General features: G+C 40.6%; 1 protein-coding gene across 5 annotated transcripts in view; it reads left to right on the forward strand.

Annotated features, from left to right (window-relative positions):
* GLIS3 (GLIS family zinc finger 3) overlaps positions 1-22858 on the forward strand; it is a 674355-nt gene that overhangs the window by 186508 nt on the left and 464989 nt on the right. For 2 of the 5 annotated variants that reach the window (XM_081502031.1, XM_081502068.1), the window contains exon 1: positions 6631-6914. Coding sequence is in view for 3 of the 5 variants with exons in the window: in XM_081502011.1 (XP_081358137.1) it covers positions 20884-21271 (388 nt within the window). In the remaining 2 variants the exon portion in view is untranslated. Of the gene's footprint in view, positions 1-6630; positions 7337-7824; positions 8045-20784; positions 21272-22858 lie in introns of those variants that run through there. The other 3 variants (XM_081502106.1, XM_081502114.1, XM_081502011.1) reach the window with 3 other exon arrangements.

The raw sequence follows: 22858 nt of genomic DNA on the forward strand, positions 1-22858 counted from the left end.
ATATAAGTGGCCAGTTTGAATATTAAGTGAAACTGGAAACTGCCATAGGAAACTGGCTGCCTGTGAAATATTGTGTATATCTATGAATTTATTTTTATTTAGGTAAACTGTAGACATACCTTAGTAATATGTCAAGAAATATCCTGTAAGCCTTTGTAGAGTATTAGATGCATCTCAATTGGGCTTGTACAAAATCGGGAGAAAAATTTCACCAGTAAAAAAAGATGGAGAGACATTGTATAGAGTAAAATATTGCACATTTTGGTCAGTTGTGTGTGGAAGGATACATTTTAGACTGTGACTTATAGTTTTGGCCTTAGAAAGGAGAAAAGGCATGATGCTATGAACTTAATGAATATAAATAATAATTAAAAAAAATTATATCACTGATGTATAACCAGGAGAGTCTGGGCTAACTACACTTGTGGCAAAATTAGTAGAAAGATCAACTTAAAAGTTTTATTAGGATATCAAGCACTGATAACATTCCACTATTTGTACTACTCACTTAGAAAGTGGAAATTTTTCATCTTACACATTTAGTTCCCCTCTTTAAGTTGGCAAACATTGACATTTTCCACTGTATTTCTATGTAGGTGGACTCTTACCAGCTCCTGTGTGTGTGTGTGTTTTAATAGTTACGCATACTATCACTGGTGCTGTTAGCTTAACTTATCTGCATTTTGGAGTTAAAACTCTCTATAGACACTTTACAGGAGTAGGAATCTGATCATAGTTCTTTGCAAGTTTGTAAATGCTTTGCTGTCAGATCGCTCAGACTGACACAAATAGTAGCTCTCCTGAAGCTCTGCAGTCAGGATGTTCCCTCTGGAGTCTCCTGTGTTCTGCTGCCGCCTCACTGAGACTGTGAATATTCCTATTGTGTACTCTAGCTTTGTGTGAGCAGATACACTGGACTCTGCTTTTTTATGTCCTTTCTGATGCTGATTCCTCCTCTTGAAATATTCTTGTTTGTTTATCAGTTCTCTACCAATTCTTTGAAGTCCAGCTGAAACAGCCAAGCTACTTATTCAATGTTCTATAGTAGGAAGTTATTCCTTCCTCCTCCACACTCAGTTGTGCTTGTGTGACATTGATTACCAGATGCCTTTTACTTATACACCTGCAGTGTATTTTACACACATTCAAAGAGCCTGCATGGTTATTGTGTAAGGTAGCAATGTTGGAAGGTCTTGGGGCTTCTAGACTGGCAACCCAGATCTGTCTTCTACTCTCATTAACTGCTTCCCTGGTGGCTCGGACGGTGAAGAATCCGCCTGCAATGCCGGAGACCTGGGTTCAGTCCCTGGGTTGGAAAGATCTCATGGAGGAGGGCATGGCAACCCACTGAGTATTCTTGCCTGAAGAATCCCCATGGCCGGAGGAGCCTGGCGGGCTACGGTCCATGTGGTCTCAAAGAGTCGGACACAACTAGCGACTAAGCACAGCAGCGTGATGCATTAAGCATGCAGCAAATTCAGAACAGCTTAACTGCCATGAAATAAAAAGCTCAACAACAACAACAACAACAACAAAAAGCTTCCAGCTTTCTTACTCCTAAATAGGAGACTGCCAGTGGCCATCTCATACGATTACTTTGATGAGATAATATCTGTAAAGAGCTTCTCTTTGTTTGCTATTTTCCAGGCCCTGGGCAAAATGCTTTATGTAACATCCTCCATGTACAACGTCTACATGTGTAATTCCTTTGCCCCCAATCCTGGGACAGAGTAGGTACTCATTAAATATTTCTCGAATGAGAGCTGGACTTGAGCTGGCAGCAGGTCCCTGTCTGCTGGGTCAGCTACCCTGAGTCAGCTGTGGAGATGCATGCAACTGAGGACTCCAGAGAGGAAAATTACAGCTGGGTTGTTGTTCACACTTATCTGGCTGAAAGGCTACCATGGTATGATTTCTAAGCACAATGGAGAGCTCATGTGGAAAGAAGATTGTCATTTCTGAATTGCAACTATTTCCTTTTCTACCATCTCATTATTCTTCCCTCCCCAGTTCCTGCTGACCAGTTCAGTCCAGAAGAGGCACAGATCTCATTCTGAGTCACTCCATGGTTGTATTTGGAACATTGTATTTTTATTATATCCCATGGAATATATCCCTTAGAAGAAATGGAGTAGCCCTCATAGTCAAAAAAGAATCCAAAATGCAGTACTTGGGTGCAATCTCAAAAATGACGGAATGATCTCTGTTCGATTCCAAGGCAAACCAGTTAATATCACAGTAATCCAAGTCTATGCACCAACCAGTAATGCTGAAGAAGCTGAAGTTCAACGGTTCTATGAAGACACTCAAAACCTTCTATAACTAACACCCAAAAAAGATGTCCTTTTCATCAGTGGGGACTGGAATGCAAAAGTAGGAGGTCAAGAGATATCTAGAGTAACAGGCAAATTTGGCCTTGGAGTACAAAATGAAGCAGGCAAAGGCTAACAGTTTTCACAAGAGAATGCACTGGTCATAGCAAACACCCTCTTCCTACAACAAAAGAGACGACTCTACACATGGACATCACCAGATAGTCAATACCGAAATCAGATTGATTATATTCTTTGCAGCCAAAAATTGAAGAAAGTAGGGAAAACCACTAGACCATTCAGGTATGACCTAAATCAAATTCCTTACGATTAGGCAGTGGAAGTGACAAATAGATTCAAAAGATTAGATCTGATAGAGTGCCTGAAGAACTATGGATAGAGGTTTGTGACATTGTACAAGAGGCAGTGATCAAGACCATCCCCAAGAAAAAGAAATGCAAAAAAGCAAGATGGTTGTCTGAGGAGGCCTTACAAATAGCTGAGAAAAGAAAGGAAGCTAAAGGCAAAGAGAAAAGGAAAGATATACCCATCAGAATACAGAGGTCCAAAGAAGAGCAAGGAGAGATAAAAAAGCCTTCCTAAGTGAACAATGCAAAGAAATACACGAAAACAATAGCATGGGAAAGACTAGAGATCTTTTCAAGAAAATTAGATACCAAGGGTACATTTCATGCAAAGATGGGCACACTAAAGGACAGAAATGGTATGGACCTAATAGAAGCAGAAGATATTAAGAAGAGGTGGCAAGAATACACAGAACTATACAAAAAAGATCTTTATGACCCAGATAACCATGATGGTGTGATCACTCACCTAGAGCCAGACATCCTGGAATGTGAAGGCAAGCAGGCCTTAGAAAGCATCACTATGAACAAAGCTAGTGGAAGTGATGGAATTCCAGCTGAGCTATTTCAAATCCTAAAAGATGATGCTTTGAAAGTGATACACTCAATATGCCAGCAAATTTGGAAAACTCAGCAGTGGCCACAGGACTGGAAAAGGTCACTTTTCATTCCAATCCCAAAGAAAGGCAATGCCAAAGAGTGTTCAAACTACCACACATTTGTGCTCATTTCACAGGCTAGCAAACTAATGCTCAAAATTCTCCAAGCCAGGCTTCAACAGTATGTGAGTCATGAACTTCCAGATGTTCAAACTGGATTTAGAAAAGGCCGAGGAACCAGAGATCAAATTGTCAACATCTGTAGGATCATAGAAAAAGCAAGAGAGTTCCAGAAAAACATCTACCTTTGCTTTATTGACTATGTCAAAGCCTTTGACTGTGTGGATCACAACAAACTGTGGAAAATCCTGAAAGAGATGGGAATACCAGACCACCTGACCTGCCTCCTGAGAAATCTGTATGCAGGTCAAAAAGCAACAGTTGGAGCCAGGCATGGAACAACAGGCTGGTTGCAAATTGGGAAAGGAGTTAGTCAATGCTGTATATTGTCAGCTTGCTCATTTAACTTATATGCAGAGTACATCATGTGAAATGCCAGGCTGGATGAAGCACAAGCTGGAATCAAGATTGCAGGAAAAAATATCAATAACCTCAGATATGCAGATGACACCACCCTTATGGCATAAAGCAAAGAGGAACTAAAGAGCCTCTTGAAAGTAAAAGAGGAGAATGAAAAAGCTGGCTAAAAACTCAACATTCAGAAAACTAAGATCATGGCATCTGGTCCCATCACTTTATGGCAAATAGATGGTGAAACAATGAAAACAGTGAGAGAGTTTATTTTCTTGGGCTCCAAAAACACTGCAGATTGTGACTGTAGCCATGAAATTAAAAGAGGCTTGCTCCTTGGAAGGAAAGCTATGACCAACCTAGCATATTATAAAGCAGAGACATTATTTTGCTAACAAAGGTCCGTCTAGTCAAAGCTATGGTTTTTCCAATAGTCGTATATGGATGCGAGAGTTGGATTCTAAAGAAAGCTGAGAGCCAAAGAATTGATGCTTTTGAACTGTGGTGTTGGAGAAGACTCTTGAGAGTCCTTTGGACTGCAAGGAGATCAAACCAGTCAACCCTAAAGGAAATCAGTCCTGAATATTCATTGAAAGGACTGGTACTGAAGCTGAAACTCCAATCCTTTAGCCACCTGATGGGAAGAACTGACTCACTGGAAAAGACCCTGTTGCTGGGAAAGAGCAGGAGGAGAAGGGGATGACAGAGGATGAGATGGTTGAATGGCATCACCAACTCAATGGACATGAGTTTGAGCAAGCTCCGGGAGTTGGTGATGGACAGGGACGCCTGGCGTGCTGCAGTCCATGGGGTCTCAAAGAGTCAACAGGACTGAGGGACTGAACTGATCCGAACTGATGGAATGTAAGGACATTGTAGATCTACCTTACTGGGAAGAAAAAAGAAAATCAACCAAAGCATTGTACCTATTTAGTGTTAAATGTCTTAGGAATTGTAGAAGCTTTTGAAAATCCTACCTAAATAAAAAATGACATTTGTACCCTCAGGTTCTTATAAATGAGGAGAATTTCAGGAATCTCCAGGTTGATGACTCATAACTTTCCAGTGTTTTATTCTCATGAGCCATTGATTAAAATAGGGTGTAGCATTATCTTTTTCTCTCCCAGCAAAGCTATTGCCATCAATTTGGAAGTTTTGGAAGCTTCTTCAAGCCCATAGGATATAATTTCATGCATAAAACCATTGTATTTGAAATAATATTTGAGGTACCTTGAAAAGATTTTATTTTGCAGCCTCCACTGAGGCTTGTCTTGTTCCTGGGGAGCAGTAAGTACAGTGCACAAATCTGGATGAAGAGTATTTCCTATGATGCATTGAAAGGTCAGTGTTCCCATCTTCCTCTGCTGCTGAAGGCTGGAGTTAATGAGGAAAAGTTTGTATGTGAATGTCAGGCATGTTGCAATAACTAGCCACAGTGGAATAGTCATGGCAACTTCCATCACTTGGTTTCTTTGTTTTTGTGATGTTGCTGCATGCTTCATTTTATGAGTATTTTCTTTTCTTGTGTGTGGTTGAACCCATCTATTGCCATCTTGGGCTTGGATACTTGTATTTAAAAGGAGAGGAAGAACAGAGGGAGAAACTGGAAAACTGACAGAATGATATATCCTAAGAACTTATTACTTTATTTTCCTCCCTCCACTTCTGCTGACAGATATTCTGGTGATTAATATTCTGATGAGTCTGTGACTTTGGGAAAGGGAAAAAAAATGCCTTCCCTGAAGAGAATCTTGAAAAGCAGATCATAACGAGACATAGGAAATATTGTGAAAACTGGACTTTTTGGTGACTTCATATCTTGGATACAGACCAACTCTAGTAATATTATTTCTGAAGTAAGATAAATGAAAATTGTCAACAATCTTTGGTAAATCATTTGTATACTTGAGGGCTTTTATCTTGATCATAGCATCTACCACCTGAAGAGAGCCCTGGAATAGAATATAAGGAGTGGTGACAATCTAAGTGTCTTTAGATACCCTCATTCATTTTATTCATGAGGGTGAATAACATTCTCACTGTAGACAGGTCTAACTGGAGAATATCCTGTGCTTTACATACATTGACTCCCAAGATGGAAATCTGCACATCTGTGGCAGTACATGTAGGGGACCACTAATAGTTGGCTCTCTGGGGACAGCCTCTTGAGCATTCTGACCAAATCAAGCAGAAGTGCTGGGATCACAGCATAGGTAGGGTATGAAGCTGAGGATGTTGAATTCTTAAGAAAAATGGTCCACTCTATAGATGCAACATACACAGGGAATATGCTTCTATTCCTAGCAGTCTGTATTTATAATTTCACATCCTTGTAACACTTTCATCACCTTCCTCTCTTGTCTGCCTATTCTTTACTTTAAAAAGTTGCCAAAGGCATCTTCACCCATCCATTTGCAAAGTTATATGCATCCAATCGTATATTAGAAAGGCTCTTTAGCCATTTTTTCGCTTTTTAGTTTTTCTCTCCATTTTACTATTGGATTTTTTTTTAAACTTTTTTATGCTTTGACATCAACTCTTGTCGAAATGCTGACACTTTTACAGGTTAAAAAAAGAAGGAGCCAGTTCAACAAATAAGGCCCAAGAAGAAGGTGAAGTGTCTCCCGGCTGTTAGCCAGTTCTGGAGTTTTTTGACTCTCAGGGGCACGGGAAGGACTGTGTGCTTGGTCGCGTCGAGAGGGAGACACAGACTCGGCCTTCGAATTGGCCAGCCTGGTGACCAGCGAGCCCGCCCCTCCTCCCCCCTCCCGCGCTCACACTCAGGAAGCAGCTGGCTACAGGCCGGCCTTCGCGGCCGCACACACATCCACTCTCCTCCCAGGCCGCCTCCTCCCTCCCTCCCTCCCTCCCTCCCTCTCTCTTCCCCCTTCCCCTCTCCTGCAGCCGCGTCCACACCGCGCCGCCAGGGCAGCCCAGAGCGCTGCGCGCACGGGCACCAGAGCTGGGGCTGCCACCACTGCCCCTCCCCGCAGCCAGGTTCGCTGCCCGCTGCCGTCTAGGCTCGCACCAGCGTGCCCCCGACGGAACCCGCCGAAAGCAATTAGCCAACATCCCGAACCGGCCCCCAGACGCACCCCAGGCCCAAGGCAAGGATGAGCAAGACGCGTGAGGCACAAAGCCGAAACTCAACTTTTTAAAGATATTATTTGCTTTGTGTGCGTGTGTGCGTGTGTGCGCGCGGGAGGGGGGTGGAGGGAGGGGGAAGCGGCAGAATGAGCTGATGCTGAGGGTACAGCCACCCCACTTCTGCCTGCCTCCTCCTCCCCCTAACTCTACTGCCCTAGCACACGCGCGCGCACACTGCACTTGGGCCGGGTTTCGGGGCTCTGTCCCCCGGCTTGGATGGGAGTTTTCATTTCCGAAGGAGGCAGAGCCAGGGGAGCGCGCTGAAGGGCTGGAGCCCCAAGTTTCTCCTCGCCAGCGCTGGCTGCCCGCTGTCACTCGCTCAGGCTGGCCGGGGGAAGGGACCCGCACGCCAGGCTTTGTTGTGGAAATCCCGGGTTACCTGGTAAGTGGATGCCATAGGAACTTTGCTAGTAGGCGAGTGGAGAGAAGCCGGGCGCTTGAGAGTGGGGAAGTTACAACGCTCAGAGATACAAACTAGGGATTAGAAATATTTACACTCTGAGCTGCTGGCGTGGTTTAAGAATACGGGCACCCCAACATCCATATTCTCTAAATGATCTGTTTACTGAGAGAGCAATTCTCAATTAGGACTCAAGCTGTGTTCTTGTCAGTTGCCTAAAAGCATTGAAAGTAGAAGAGGGAAAGGAAATCAACAAGGTTTTAAAGTTTTTCTATTTAGGAAGACATTTGTTGTTGTTGTTGTTTTGGACTTTTCTTCTAAACTAGAGGGTCCAGAAGGCTACAAAATCAGGGCAAGTTACAGTACGCAAGGGCATGGTCGTGCACGCCACCCATGAGTCCCCCCTGAAGGGAAACTTTGGAGAAGTGGGAACTGATGGGTTGACATGAGCTCTCTCTCCCTCTTTCCAGTTCCACGTGCTTGTGGAGCTCTAACGAAGGCTGTTTTCCGTGCTGTGTCTCACCCAATTCGCGATGTCCCTCCCTATTGCCCAGAGGTCCTCCGGTAAGGGGATACGTTAACTCCTCGTGGGGACGGGTCCAGCGACTCGCAGCTGCTACGTCTTGTAACTAGAACTATAACCCACACCGCAAACTGCGCAGAGATTCAGACTCTCACACTCCCCACCAGGTTCGTCACCTCGCGTTTACATTTTTGTAAGGCTCGACAAAATGTCAGCACTGTTTGGAAAATGTCTCAGTCCCAGGGACGTTGTCCTGCGCAAGACTCCAGTCCCTATAAATGACCCTGTGTGTATTTTGAAGTCGCCCGAGGCCGCTTTCTGGAAAGCGTGAGTGAGCAGCCGGCTTTCTCCTAAACACACACCTTGCCTGGAGCGACACTTCCAACTTACTCACTGGAGCCGACAAGTCACTTCGGTGATGAGGAAGTCACCCAAGTGTCTGGAAAACTTGGCCCTGACGGATTTGTCATCCTATGGATGATTCAATTAGGTACCTGTAGGGAGAAACTTTCTGAAAGGTCGTCTCTGGTTTCCTGGGTCGCACCCTCGACTTCTTGGGGGTGTCTAAGAGGCAAGAAGTGAAAGAACAAGGATTATTAGGACGCTAGCTCGGTGCGGGCTCTGGGCCACGCACGGCGTACGGCGCGGGGACGTGCGCTCCCGGGAGCGGCGAGCAGGGCTGCGGCTCCCTCCGAATCCCGGCTTGGGCCGGGCAGCGCGCTGGTTTCTGCCTCCTGGGCTCCGCAGCCGCCGACGATCGGCGGCGCGCATTCGGCCCCGACTTACTCGGGACTGGGTTGCACAACAGGAAGCCTGAACGAGTTTGTTTTGTTTTGCTGCGCTCGCTTGCGGACAAGGCCGAGGGTTAGGGGCAGAAGCGGCCAAGGAGTAACGGGGTCGCAGCAGCGCATCCCAAGCAGGGCTCTGTCGCCTCAGCTCCGGACCCGCCCCTCGCTCCTCGCCAGAGAGCCCGGGGGCACGGGCCTTCAATCCCCGCGGGCCAAGATGGGGGGCGGCGTGGGTCATGAACTGATAGTGGCTGCCGTCTCCTGCCCTGCCTCACGCGCTTCTTCGCTCGGCAGGTCCCTGGCACCATCCCCCCCCCCCCCCCCCGCTTGGTATTCCTCACCCCCTTACTACGCTTTCCCGGGGGCATCATCTGGGCCCTCATCCCAGCAGCATCTAAACCCAGGGCAGAGGTGGAGGGTACTTCCGGAAATTCGAGGACTTGCGGCCCCCTCTTACATAGAAGAGGGATTTGCACTCTCTCCCCACCTACTTACAGGACTTAGCATCTCTCCTGAGTTTGGGCCTGGGGCTCTGGAGTTTGAGGAGAGGAATGTTCTGCAGCTCCCCCCAGTGGACCAGTTCCCTTTAGGTTGTGGAAAGAGGGAATCTCAAGTAAAGACCATAAGGCTAGATGGGGATCCTGGTGATCACCTACAGATGAAGAAACTGAGGCCCAGAGACTTTCAGGAGTTTTGCCCCAGACCTCAGAGCCAGTTGTCACAGTCGCAGGGCAAGCACTCAAGTTTCCCAGTTTAGAGAGCATTTCTTGGCCTGAAGGTGAACTCAAGACAAATGCAGTCTCATTCTGCCCGCTCTGAAGGCTTTGATGAGTCATGATTTCTGCCTTGGGAGTTAGCCAGACGTCTGTTTCCCTCTCTGTAGCATTTCCCACTGGACCTCCTTTTTTACATAAATGGGGAAACTTTTTTTTTTTATTTTGTAAGAGATTGATTTGTGTTGGTTTAAATTTTCTCATTCCTTCTTTTCTTCCTTCTCCAAGTTTTCTTAAGATGAAGTGTGAAACAGGTGCAACCTGCAAAAGTTTGTTGAAAAAAGATCTGCCACAATGAATGTTTGAAGCCATTTAGAAACAGGAGTGTGTCATATTAGATGTTATATTTGCAGTTGGGAGCTGTTGAAGTTGCAGGATCACCTTTGAATCCATTACAATTTTCATATGTTTTCACTAATCGTCTGTGTAGCCAGACTAGCACTAACACTACCTTGAAAAGCAAGAATGAGGGATTTCTTTTCCAGTCACTTTCAAATTCCTTTCCTTATTGGTAGTTGAAGTCCTTTCCTTTGTTGCTCAGAGGACTCAGTAATCTTTCAGCGTGAATAGCTAAATCTAATTGCTGTTCGAACTCCCTCTCCCCTTGGTTCACATTAAGCCAGTTTTAGAGAGCATCTTGTGGCTGGTCCCTGATCTCATCCAAGTTCCTTAATAGTAGTGGGTTTTTCAGATATTGACAAACGTCTTGTAGTCAGACGGTGTTCTTGGGAGGAAGTGATCATGATTCTGAATAGAAAAAGCAACTTTTTTTTTTTTTGGATGGACTCCAGGGTCCACCTAGCGGGTGACATTCCTATTAGGCCAAAATAGGCAGGGTGGGGAGGTTAAATAGCAGCAAATTATGTTTTGTACTAACCTTGCCTTCATTTATATGGCAGAAAGTGGTCTTTCCATCGTTTCAGAAGATAGCTTAGTGTTCTCCGTCTTTTTTCTCTCAGTATTCTTTTCTGCTAGTAAATTAATTTGATGACATTCTTTCTGGTATTGTCTCTTTCATATTGTAGTTATTGATCTCGAGTTGGAATGTTAATTTGTAGTTCTCCCAGAATATATAAGGAGTAATTCTTGAAGGAGATAATTCAGTAAGTGCCATCCTATGCACGTTCTCTTCCTTGAAGAAGTCATTTTCTGTGTTTCTATAATTATTTTATGTAGAGATTATTATAAAGAATGCTGAAATGCAAGACTTGACATTTAACTTTTCTCAAAGTTTAGTTGGGTCATAGGCTCAGAACTGAAAATAAAAACACAAACAAATGGCATATAGGAAATCTGTGCAATAAAACCGTGCTGCCTTACGCTTTCCAGGAGGGTTAAATTTGCAGTAAGGTCTTTAAAATGACATTAATACATAGTTTGATTAAACTGAACACAGCTGAATAAGTAGCATCTGGATTTCAAGAAATAGAACATTACCAATACCCCAGAAACTTGACTCTTAATCTCTTCTCAATACTGTCTTCCCCCATCTCTTGCAGCCACTGTGTTCTCCTCAAGAGTAATGACTGCCTTAACTTCTAACAGATGTAATAATTTTGCCCATTTTTTATGCCTTATGTAAATGGGATAATTCAATATGCACTCCTGAGTTTGACTTCTTTTGCTGATATAATAGCCTTTTAGTAGGTCAAATAATTTGGACTCCCCTTTAAAGTTTAGGGAAACAGTGTGGCTTGCAGAAATTAGTTGTTTCAGGCATTACTTAATATGGTAGAGTTAAGGAAAAACACTAATGAAACAGAAGCCCTGTTCTCTATCCTAATGACTGTCTGATTAGGGAGACTACACAGATATGAGTGAAACCATAAAGTGAAGCCAGCTTGGGGTGAGCAAGGAGAATGCTGAGGAGCAACTTCCACCATGACAACCCAAAATGCATTTGGCAGTCTCTCTGTTAGGAGCAACAACCCCCATGACAAAAAAATGCCTGGTCTCAGTACTGAAGTGACTGTATTTGTTTTGTGGCTTTCAGCTAGGATTTTTCATTGTTCACGAGTATGCCAAGATAAAGACAAGAATAATATGTCTGTTGAGAAGAGTGGGATAGACTTTTTATGCTGCTTTGTTCTAATAGAGAAAGGAATAGACCAGGAGGAACAGACCAGGAAGCACACAACTGTAATTAAACTGGTTCCACAAGACACAGAGCTTAGGGTTTATGGTCACACCTTACTTAGACTATATTTATTCAGGCAATAAATGATAAATATGGGATATGAATATGTAAGTATATAATTATATATTGATTATATGATAATTTTCAGTATAAATAGGCAGTACAGTGTGATAAATACAAGTATAATATATGTGCATAAATGTATTTGAAAAGTCAATATATATGACATGTGTAGTGTGAAAAATATAAATATATAGGTATATCAGATAATTTATGTACCTATAAGGGCTGGGGAGAGCTTGATAAATTATACAAAGTACTAAAACTTAATGAAATTAGAATTTAGACAGGAAGGTGCAACACAGGCAAATAACTATAAGGCAATGTGGAAAGTTATGAATGTTAAAGGAAATGTATGTAGAGTGAAATAGTCAACATTTATCACATCCTTCTAGGTACCTGGCACTGGGCTAAACAAGTAACATGCATCATCTCATTTAATGTTATGTAATGCTATGAACTAGGTACAATAGTATAATACTCACCATTTTACAGATCAGTGACAGAGGTAGATTAAGAAAGGATCAGATAAAGCCAAAGGTGGGGTGGGCCTGGAAGGTGACTAGAATCTGGATTTGGGGGAAGAGAGGGCAGAAGAAGGGAGGAGGGGAAGGACTACTCAGGTGGACTCAAAGACTCCAGAATAGAACAAGAAATGAACAGAAACAAGGATCCAACCATGTTCTACTTTGGGAACAAAATCAGGAGACTGAGTTGTAAAACTGAGATAATGAAGGCTCTAAGTAGTTGAGCGCAGACTTGAAGTAAAGAAAGCTGGTGGGGGGCCAGTCTTGTCTGACATGATTTCTTTAGGCCAAGAATGGGAAAAACTGCACATTCCTTTGGGTGCACCAAGTCTTGCTGAACTACAGATGAGCAGATAGGATTACAGTGCAAAATCAGACCCTGTTCCAGGCTACTTGATAAAAAGATCAGACTTTCTCAGTGTCAATTATTTCTGAAGCTCTGAGCCAGATCTATGAAGTTTTGTTTCTAGGCCTGCTGGCTACTGTACACAGAAAATTAATCAGATGCTAGGGTTATGCATGATTTCTTGTTATTCCTGTGTGTGAAGAAATGGATTAATGTTTTCCCAACCTTTGCAGTATGACCAATAGATTCCACTTCTGTCTGTAACTGACTGAGTCATTCATGTAGGACTTTTTTTTTTTTTTTTAATAAATATGTTGTCATGTTGGTTAAGGGCCTAGTCATTGTTGTGGACGTTCATACTTGTGCAGTGATGTCAGTGAACATAATTTAACTTGTATTAAACTTCTGTCTACCAACAGCTAAAAATAGTTACACTGGTTACTTTTCAGCAATAACTAACTACACTGAAGGAAAGAAATCACTCAATTACACATGTGATAGGGATAATTTAATATACTTGAATATTTGGTTTAATGAGTGCTAAATTAAGTTTATTTCTAGAATCTTCCATAGATAGATGTTTATTACCCTTTTGAAAGAATTGTGAGTTTTAGCTTTGCAAATAGCTATTCACATGGCTGAGTAATTATTTATGTACACTAGGTGACCAAGAATGCACTTTAATTTGCCATATTTTACAACCTAAGTATCTCCTTGTGTGAAAATGGATTTTTTTTTTTAAAGAAAAATCTCCAGCCAGTTACTTTTCTATTTCTGAAGAAGCCTTTGTGTCTCAAACCATGGCCATGTGGTGTTCACTTTTTGCAATTCAGGTAATTAATTCAGTGGTGACATCATTGGGAATGTGTTCATTTTTCCATTTCAAATTCCTCCTCATAGGATCTGATGTTAACTCATATTAAGAACACATTTCAAAAAAACTCAGTTCTCGAGGACAGTTAATTTAAACTACCCCCCCCCCCCCACCACCACTTTCACATTGTAAAGCTGAAGTTTTATTTCAGGGAAGGTCATCTACCCCTTGCAACAAGGAAGATATAAAATTGTCAGTCATCTTGATCTCTGATTCTGTCAGTCAGTTGGTTAATTGGTATTTGTAGAGCACAATTGATCAATCGATACTAAATAAAAGGCAAAGTGAAAGATAACAGTGGTAGGAGTGTGCGGGCGCGTTGCTCAGTCATGTCTGACTCTTTGTGACCCCATGGACTGTAGCCTGCTAGGCTCCTCTGTTTATGGAATTCTCCAGGCAAGAATACTAGAGTGGGTAGCCATTCCCTTCTCCAGGGACTCTTCCCAACCCAGGGGTTGAAGCGGGGTCTCTTGCATTGCAGGCAAATTCTTTACCATCTGAGCCACCAGAGAAGCCCCAGTAGGAGTATAGCTTTGTGTTATTTAATCCTTATTTTTCATAAAGCTAAAAATGTCAATCATTTAGATTTTCTCTTCACTACAGCTATATTATGGGATCTGTTTTACTTTGGCTGTTTAATTTCGTCTGTTTCTACAGATTTTCTTAGTAGGTACCTGGGCTGGCAGATAGTCTTAATGCTTTTATAACAGTAGCTTTTATGTGTTTTTTGTCTGTAACCCACCAGAAAATATATTTTTTATCTTACCCAGAGCACTGTGCATATAGATATGCAGACATATATACCTGCAAATCTCTGAAATGAAACTATTGTTAACCATTAATATATTTGATGCACATTGATGGCTTCTGTTTCATTCTAGTCAGTTCTATTTCATTAAAAAATGTTTCTCCATTAAATAGTTGATTTCAGGGCTCACCAGTGGATTTTGACCAATTTGAAAAAAACAGTACTTTAGAAACAATACTTTGTTAAACATAGATCTGAACTTACAGCCCATATTCAACTTGGGCCAATGCCTTGGCCAGGGCATGGTGCCTTTTTGAACTTACCTATGTTTGTCTCAAAAATTATTTTCCTTTCAAGTTTGTTCTCATTTTGTGTGTGGTTTTTTTTTGTTTGTTTGTTTGTTTGTTTTTGCAGCTGACTAAGGGAATCCCTAGCTATCCCCCTCTCTTTTGCTTCTTTTGGTAGGGTCATGTTTTTCTAGAACTTGCTGTACTCATTGGTGAGTTCATGACTGAGGCAAAGTCGATGAAACACTTGTAGGTAATTACTACTAAAAGTAGTGACATTTAGTCAGTTAGGGGGGTATGAGAGTTGCATAGATGCATTGGAGTGTAAAAAGTAGATTCTAAGAAAATTATTGAACTTCTAATATTGCCCTCCAGCAGTATTTTCCTGAAGGTCCTGAACTTCTTCTAGAAATTTATAATCACTAGCATTGTTTGGAAGGTTGTTTGCTGCTTCTGATTTTTAAGTTAGGATTAACTAACTACAGAATAAATTCCTGCATTAGATTTGGTCATTTTTTCCCACTGCTTTTCCCTCCCCTCTCCTCCTTTCTGTTCCTCTTCGCCCTTTCCCTTCCTTTTTTTCCTCAGCATCCTGTCCATATTTACTATCCACATTTTTAGTATCATAGCCACTCATTGGATTAAAAAGGCACTGCCAGATATTTTACTCCATAAACTTAGGGGAATATTATTTTTATTTTTGAGAAAATTTTATATGAAAAGTTAAAGTGTTTATCTCTAATTCAGTAGCAAAGAGTTGGAGTCAACAGATAAAACAATGTCAAGAATTCTATTAAATGGGATCCATAAGTTCATTATATTGTCTTTTCTGAGTGGTCTTTGGTAGAATGGTTTTGAATTTCTGAAGGGAACACTGATTTGTCTTCATACTTTTAATTGAAGTATGGTATAACTCAAAGCTAAACCTCTTTAATTTTATTTTAATGGTGATTATATTGCTTGAGTAACAGCTAAACATCTTAGTATTCAAAATAAATATGTTAATATTCTTGAATTACCTATATTAGACCTTGGGAGTGCCCAAGTGGCCATGTGGTCTATATGTACTAACTACCAGGTGTAACCTCCTTGAGTTTTCACTCCACATCCTAATGACGTGGAATTATTCCAGCTCTGTCTCCGTGTAACTTCTGTTGTAAAGTCTGTGAGTCTGTCAGTCTCACTGTATAAAGTTATGAAACCACAGAAATGATCAGCTATACTTTGTGCTGGTTACTTAATATACTTTCAATTTAGAGAAATGATATTGTACACATCCAGTGCATTTCCTCTATAATATCCTCCAGCTTCACAGGCACATGTTTGCACTTTTCTGTTGTTAAAATTGCAGACAAGAGTAATTTTGATTTATTGGTGACATCTAATATAGCTGTGTTTATACTGTTGCCAATAAAATGACTTACACGATTGGTTTTTGTTTATACAATCTTTTCTGAGGAGTCAGTCACCTGTGTTAGGACAAGGTACATTCTGCTTATTAAAATGAACTCCTGGGATCTAAGAACATTCAGCTCTATCTGTCCTTGATTGAATTGCAAAATGTGCTTTACACTGCAGCCGTGCATGAGAATAACTTATATTATCTATCAATAGGCTTTTCATTTCTATATTCTTCTGGCTACAAAGCTGTAACTAGAGAAACCCATGGGAATAGTATGGGCCTATTAGTGATCAAGGCAGCGATGTTGTAAAGGCAACATTAATGAAATTATACAATCATTAACCTGAAGGGGAGAAATAAAATAATCAATAAAAACTCTTATTTTAGATGGTTTATATGTATATATAAGAAGTCAGCCCAGGGGCGATTTGTTTGCTGACCAGTGTTTTGTGTCTCATTATCAGGTTTTCTGTGCAGGGTAAGAAATGCTTGTGGCATAAAAGGAATGGAAAATGTAACAAAGGCTAAATGTAGCCTAAGGAAATGAAATGATGTATGAAAATTAATAATTAACTGGCTCATCAGATGAATTATGACACTAGATGAGTCTATTAATAATATTAAGTAAGAAAGGGATTTGGATGTAAATAGACATTATGGAACTCATGTTTTTGGAATTTTCTTTAAGAGATGAGTTAACATTGCTTTCTTGAATCTTTTAACCTACAAGGCATAGTGCCTCGAGCGTTGGGTAGAAGGTAGAAGTATGATCTTGTATTTTGATTAAAGTCATAGCTTTTCTAGAAATCTATTGAAACTATCATTAAATGATTTTGTGCCTTGGTTTCCTCAGGAATTAAGTAATTTCCTCTCTGACCTCACTTACAACAGTGTGTTTTAAGAGTTTTAATGCGGTTGAAAGGAAAGATTTATTAACTTATGTTGACACATAGCAGAATGAGTAAACATTTTCATTGTTTTAACCAATGGAGTATTAAAAATCTACATGTGTTAATATGTCATATCCAAAGTACACCAAATTTATCCTTCTGGATGTTTCTTGCTTTTTCTGTTTCTACTTTTTTTTTTTTTCCTGATGATGCCTGGGTTACTCATTGAATGGAGGACAGAAGAGAAAGTAATGCTGGAGACCGTAAGTTTTTAAAGAGAAAAATGCTCTTCCAGTGGAATCCTACCAGTCGGGTTTTGATAATGATTAGTTGTGATTTTACTTTCTGGCAAAGTATAGGAAATTTTAACTTGGATGTTCATTTTTCAGGGTGAATGTTTTCTTTCAGCACATTGCTGATGTGAAAGCCTCCTATCAGCTCTTGTTTTGATGGAGTTGGTAGAGATTGCTGTTCTTTTTTTGCTTTCATATCCACCCAGTCCCTTTGATTTAAGTGCTGCAGACATAAAATCTACTTATTTGGGCTTCCCTTGTGACTCAGGGTAAAGAATCGGCCTGCCAATGCAGTGGACATGGGTTTGATCCCTGGTTCGGGAAGATCCCACATGCCTCAGGGTAACTAAGCCTGTGGGCAACAACTACTGGGCCTGTGATCTAGAGCCTGAGAACTGCAACTGCTGAAGCCCATGAGACCTAGCGCCCCTGCTCTGCAAACAGAGAAACCACCACAATGAGAAGCCCCCACTCACCACAACTAGAGAAAGCTCGAGCAATAACCAACACCCAGCACAGCCGAAAACAAACATGTTTAAAAAAACTACATATTTGTCCTTCATCATAGTTAATGTGTACTTTCTGTAATCTTCCTTTTCTTAATTATGTGAAAGAACAAAGTTTCAAGTGATTATCACCAAATTCTTTATCTTTTGTGGATGAAAAACTGTCCAGAGAAGTTATAAATGGTTTGCCACAAGTAAAACTCAGGTCTCCTAAATTCTCGTTGGGAACACTGTTCACTCTGACTCAGTGACGATGGGTCTTTCTTACAAGTTAGTTGTTTATTCCTTTTTTGTTACCAAGTAGGCTCAAAATTTGCATGATTATATGACCTAGCCAAAAAGCACATAAAATACTATATAATGTGAATAAACAAATTGATTTTTAAATTCTGGTATCTAATGTTTGAAAAATCTGCTTGTATAATTAATGTGAAAACTGGATTATTTGGCATATTTTTCATACAGTTTATTTTATTTTTGTCTTGAGGCTGGTTTTTCTCAGCTCACACAACATTGACCTATTGGTTTTTATTTATGGTATTAATCACTTTACTTTCTGGCTGTTGCTTTTTTAGTAATAAAATTTAAGTACATTTTTTGTTATTGTTTTCACTTTCACCCTAAAGCTATTTAAAACAGGAGTGTGATTTATAAAAAATTAAAATAAATGTTCAAGCAAGTTTGAGTTCTTATAATTAAGGTCTTAGTGCTTTAATTATTTTTCCTCTTACAAACTCACCTTCTTAATGGTCTAGTACTTACTTACATGTTTTTATCCAGATTTTTGATGAGAATTCCTACTTGTATATGATCTTACTACCAGAACCAACTCCTTTATTTTTAAAAACCTGGAAATGGGCACAGTCTGCAAATCTGCAGACACTTGTCACTTGGACCATGGTCTTAGTGACTCATATTTCCAGTCATGTTGTATAATTCTTCATTTTCAACAAATTGCCAATACAATATATTTATTTTGGCTTTTTTTTTTTTTTTGATTGGTGCTGAATAAGTGCTTTCTTGTGCAAGGTTCAAAGTGCTTCAGAAAACACTATTTTATCAATGAGTGGAGAATAGATGGCCAATATTATCTGGCAAAGCACAGAGACGTTAAATGAGTCTTGCCCATAATCAACCAATGAATCAGCAGACCAGCTGGTAATACACTTGAGTTCTTCTAAATGGGTGCAGCAGAAAAGGCACTGGGATTTTTCCAGCATTAAAAAAAAAAATCTTACAGCCAGTCTGATACAGGATTATTTCTTATTGTTTCATGAACCAGCTTAAATGATGCAGGTTTGAATAATCTACGTTGCATTTATTTGTCCCTTCTTGGCTACTATAGTGGAGGGAAAGATAGGAATGAGACCTAGGATTGTTTCTGAGGACTAGATGGCATGTCAGTATTAACTGTGGCAGACTGATAGAATTATTAGTAGAATGGAGACTTGATAAAGTTAAAGAAAGCATTCTAGATTTACATTGTTGTTAACCTTAGAAGTTCCTCAATAAAGGGACATATACAGTCAGCTTTGCAGAAGGCACAGTGAGTGCTTGACTTGAAAATTAAATACTATAGATTTCCTCTGCTATCTGAAAATAGAGTGGTCATAAGAAATCTTTCATCAACTGAAATGGCATAAAGTTAAGAAGCAATTACCTTAGGATACATGTTGCTAAGGGATGTACAAAATAAATTGAGATAAAGCGCAGATGCTCACAGACACAGTTTGATGCTGTGGAGGCTTGAAGTTGAGATGCTGAGTGTTGTTCCTAGGGAAGGGAGCTTGATGATGCCAATCTCACTGCTCGAGATGAGGACTGCCTCTGTAATAGCCCCCTGCAGAACAAATGCTGAATGATGTTTTTGTTTTTCACTTTTTTTTCTTAAAAGTGAAAATCCCTCCTCAAATTTCTTTTGGTTAGTGAAAATGGTTACTTAGATAAATCTGAAAGTGAAGTGGCATAAAGTGAACTTTCGAAAAGCAAGGGATACCTGTATTTCTGACTTTCTAAAATGATAAAGAAAAAAGAAAACCTCCTCATAAAAAGTTTACCATGGTTGATATCCTGTGCTCAATGATTTATGGAACATTCTTTTGGGAGTTGAGTTGGAAATATTCACCCAAGACATTGAGTGGATCATAGAAAAAAGGAGGACTCGTCCAGTTGAAGATATCTGGCCATTACTACTTTGCACCCAGTCTGTATTTCTTGTTTGTCCAACGTTGGCTTCTTTCCATGACTGTCATGTTTACTTAAAAGAATTCAAATTGTGACTGAGTCTGTCATTTATTTGGAGTAGTGGCACTTAGTCCTTAGTCATGGCATGACATACATTTTGGGGAACTATAGATCAAGGGAGGAAAAAACCTTTCCTAATGATCTGTAACCAGGGAGTACTGACACACAGATGGATGATGATGCCCTGTGGCCACATCACTACTTTTGGTTCTTCCTCTGCCACTTGAGAAAGGGGGTGGTAGGAGGGCAGACGGAAGCTTCGTGGAACTACTGTCAGTTTAGCGTGCGTGGTATATGGTGAACATACTCACCTTGAGAAGGGTTGTTTTGTCCTTACACTCTCTGTAAAGCATTTCACACAGTCTTATCCTTTTCTAGGATCTTACTGAAAGGTGAGAGTATTGTGATGTTGATTATACTTTCATCCCCGTAACTCAGGATCAATATAGAACTAAGACTCTAATGCGGCTGTAAATATTTAGATATATGGATATCTGAAGCCTTTATGAAATTCCCATGCCTATTTTTAAAAATCTTTTGTTAATCTAGGGACCATGAAAAAATTGCTTGTTAAATGTCCTCACAGTCTCATTTAGAGGTTATATCATCTTTCTGTTTGTTTACTGGAACCTTTGAGCAGTAGTCTTACAGCTCATGAAGGGGATGCATTTGGGTTTCCCAGGATGCACCATAGCAAATGTGAACTAGTACAGACAGATCCTCTGTGGAGCAAAGTAAGTTTCATTTTGCAAGCTGGCACCAGTAGATTGGTTATAGTTGCCAAGAGCACTGTATTGAGAACAGTTCAGTGGCAAACAAAACAAAACAATGCAGTGATCCATAATCCATGTCTACCGTGAATGCAGGAGGAGAGAGCGCCTGCCAATGAACCATGTATTCGATAGCCATGTTCTACATAAAAGACTGTTTTGCTGAGTGCTTCCTGATATGAATGCTACACAGGTTGAAAACTCGTTGTAACTTATTTTCCTTTTTACTTTTAAAAATGCCTGCATTTATTTTTTTAAACAGGCTAATAAACCACACCATGGATAACTTATTGGACTTTGCCTGAAAGGACTCATTAGTGTCATTGGATATTTGACCAACCTGGCTACAGGTTTTTTCAGAATGAATGGAAGGTCATGCAGCATGAATCTCCACCGGACATCAGGAACCCCACAGGGGCCTGGGATGGTCAGTGGCCAACACATCCCTCCCATTCAAGCCCATTCGGGGACTCCTGGCCCCTCATCCTGTGGCAGCACAACAAGCCCTGCCATTGGAAGCCTTGCTAACAGCCTCCATCTCAAGATGCCCTCAGGAGGAGGGATGGCTCCTCAGAGCAACATGAATGAGAGCCCCATCCATCTGCCTGCCTTGAGCCCCAGGAGACAAGTGCTCACCAGTGGGAAGCCACGTTTCCAGGTCACCCAGGCTGGAGGTGTGTCAGGGCCACACACTTTAAAGCCAAAGCAGCAGGAGTTTGGAAGCCCCTTTCCTCCAAATTCTGGGAAAGGTAGGATTGTCTTTCTGGGATCTTTTAAAAGTCGACACTGTTGTTTTTCTCTTCCTTGTCTCTTGTCTGCAAGCAAATCCTATGGAAAAATACATGATTCAGTGTCAGGGTCAAAGTCTCATAATGACATGTAGCTTCCTAGGAAAGGATGTAGATGTGTACATTTGTGTGAGGACTAGGGCACCACAGTGGTAAATGTATTGTTTCATGAGACAGGGTTGAAGATGAGATGGAAAGATTGGAAACAGGGAGGTAGCATAAGGGTCATAGAGGAAAACAAGAGCATGTTTAGCAAGATCCTGCCCTCTGGATGCACAGAGCTCTCGTCCTACCAGGAGCTAGATTCTGCAGGCCATGGAGGAGATGGGTGATTGCAGCTGTCATTATGTTAGTTGGATGCTAGAAGAAAGGTGATGTTTGGAAGGAAAAGGATTTAAGGTGGAGAAATTTTAATAGCCAATAAAATGAGGAACAAGTGCATAAAATGAAAAAAAATTATCCTAAGAGCAAAACCTATAATCTTTATAACATAGCTAGTGACAGTAGAGAAAGCAGCTAAAGAATATAATGAAAAGATGTTTTTCTGTGCTTGTGGAGAACTAGAAAAACTTGCCAATTTGAGAGAGATGAGTGCAGAGAGAATGCTTCCAATTCAGTAGGTTTTGAATTACCATAGCTTTTTTTTTTTTTTTTTACCGTAGATTTTGAATTAAGAATAATTGTTGGAGAATAACAAATTATTTGAATGACTTGCTCCGTCTAGAAACTGATGTTGAGTTAATGACGTTATATTGCTAATGATATGTGTATCTGGGCTAGAAAAAGGAGCGTGTATCTTATGTAGAACATAGCTTTGTTATATAGAATAGCATGATTATATATTCCTCTAGGTATTTTTACCATTTAGTTTTAAATGCCTATACTCAGTGTTTATGTGTGTGCGTTCTCAGTCATGTCTTACTCTTCCCAACCCTATGGACTGTAGCCTGCCAGGCTCCTCTGTCCGTGGGATTTTCTAAGCAAGAATACTGGAGTGGATTTCCATTTCCTCCTCCAAGTGTTTATACCACCAAATAAAATTACTAGCAGCCTTGTAAGTGGCTGTTCACCTAGTTAGCTCATAATTTAGCCAATTATGATGAATAATGATTTATATCAGGCAGGTAACCCAAAAGTTGTTTGTTTTAGTGTCTGTGTATTTCTGAGTATGGAGAAGTTGATATAAATGGGTAGATTAAAAAAACCTAAACATATGTGTAACTTTTTTTCTTTTCTTTTTTACTTATTTATTTTGGTCTAGGTTTGTTTTGAATTGTTTTATTTCTTAGAGCTAACTTATATCTAGTGTAAGTACAGGAAAATGTTCCCTGGGGGCTGTATCCAAAATAGCTCTGTCATTGTAGGTTGCTATGTTCATGACATGGCAAGCTAAGTTTCTTAATGTCAAGCTCATGTGTTTGTATTTTCAGGGGCTGAGGCCCAGTACAATCTTTCAGCTCATGCTTGACTAGTGAACTGTAGCTTGCTTTTATATATATTTGTGTTTGAAATCCTTACTTGCAGGAAATAGTGGTGATAATATTAATA

This window comes from Giraffa tippelskirchi, chromosome 1 (assembly GCF_054371585.1).
Source record: "Giraffa tippelskirchi isolate mGirTip1 chromosome 1, T2T-mGirTip1v1.2.pri, whole genome shotgun sequence".
NCBI classification, from domain to species: Eukaryota; Metazoa; Chordata; class Mammalia; order Artiodactyla; family Giraffidae; genus Giraffa; species Giraffa tippelskirchi.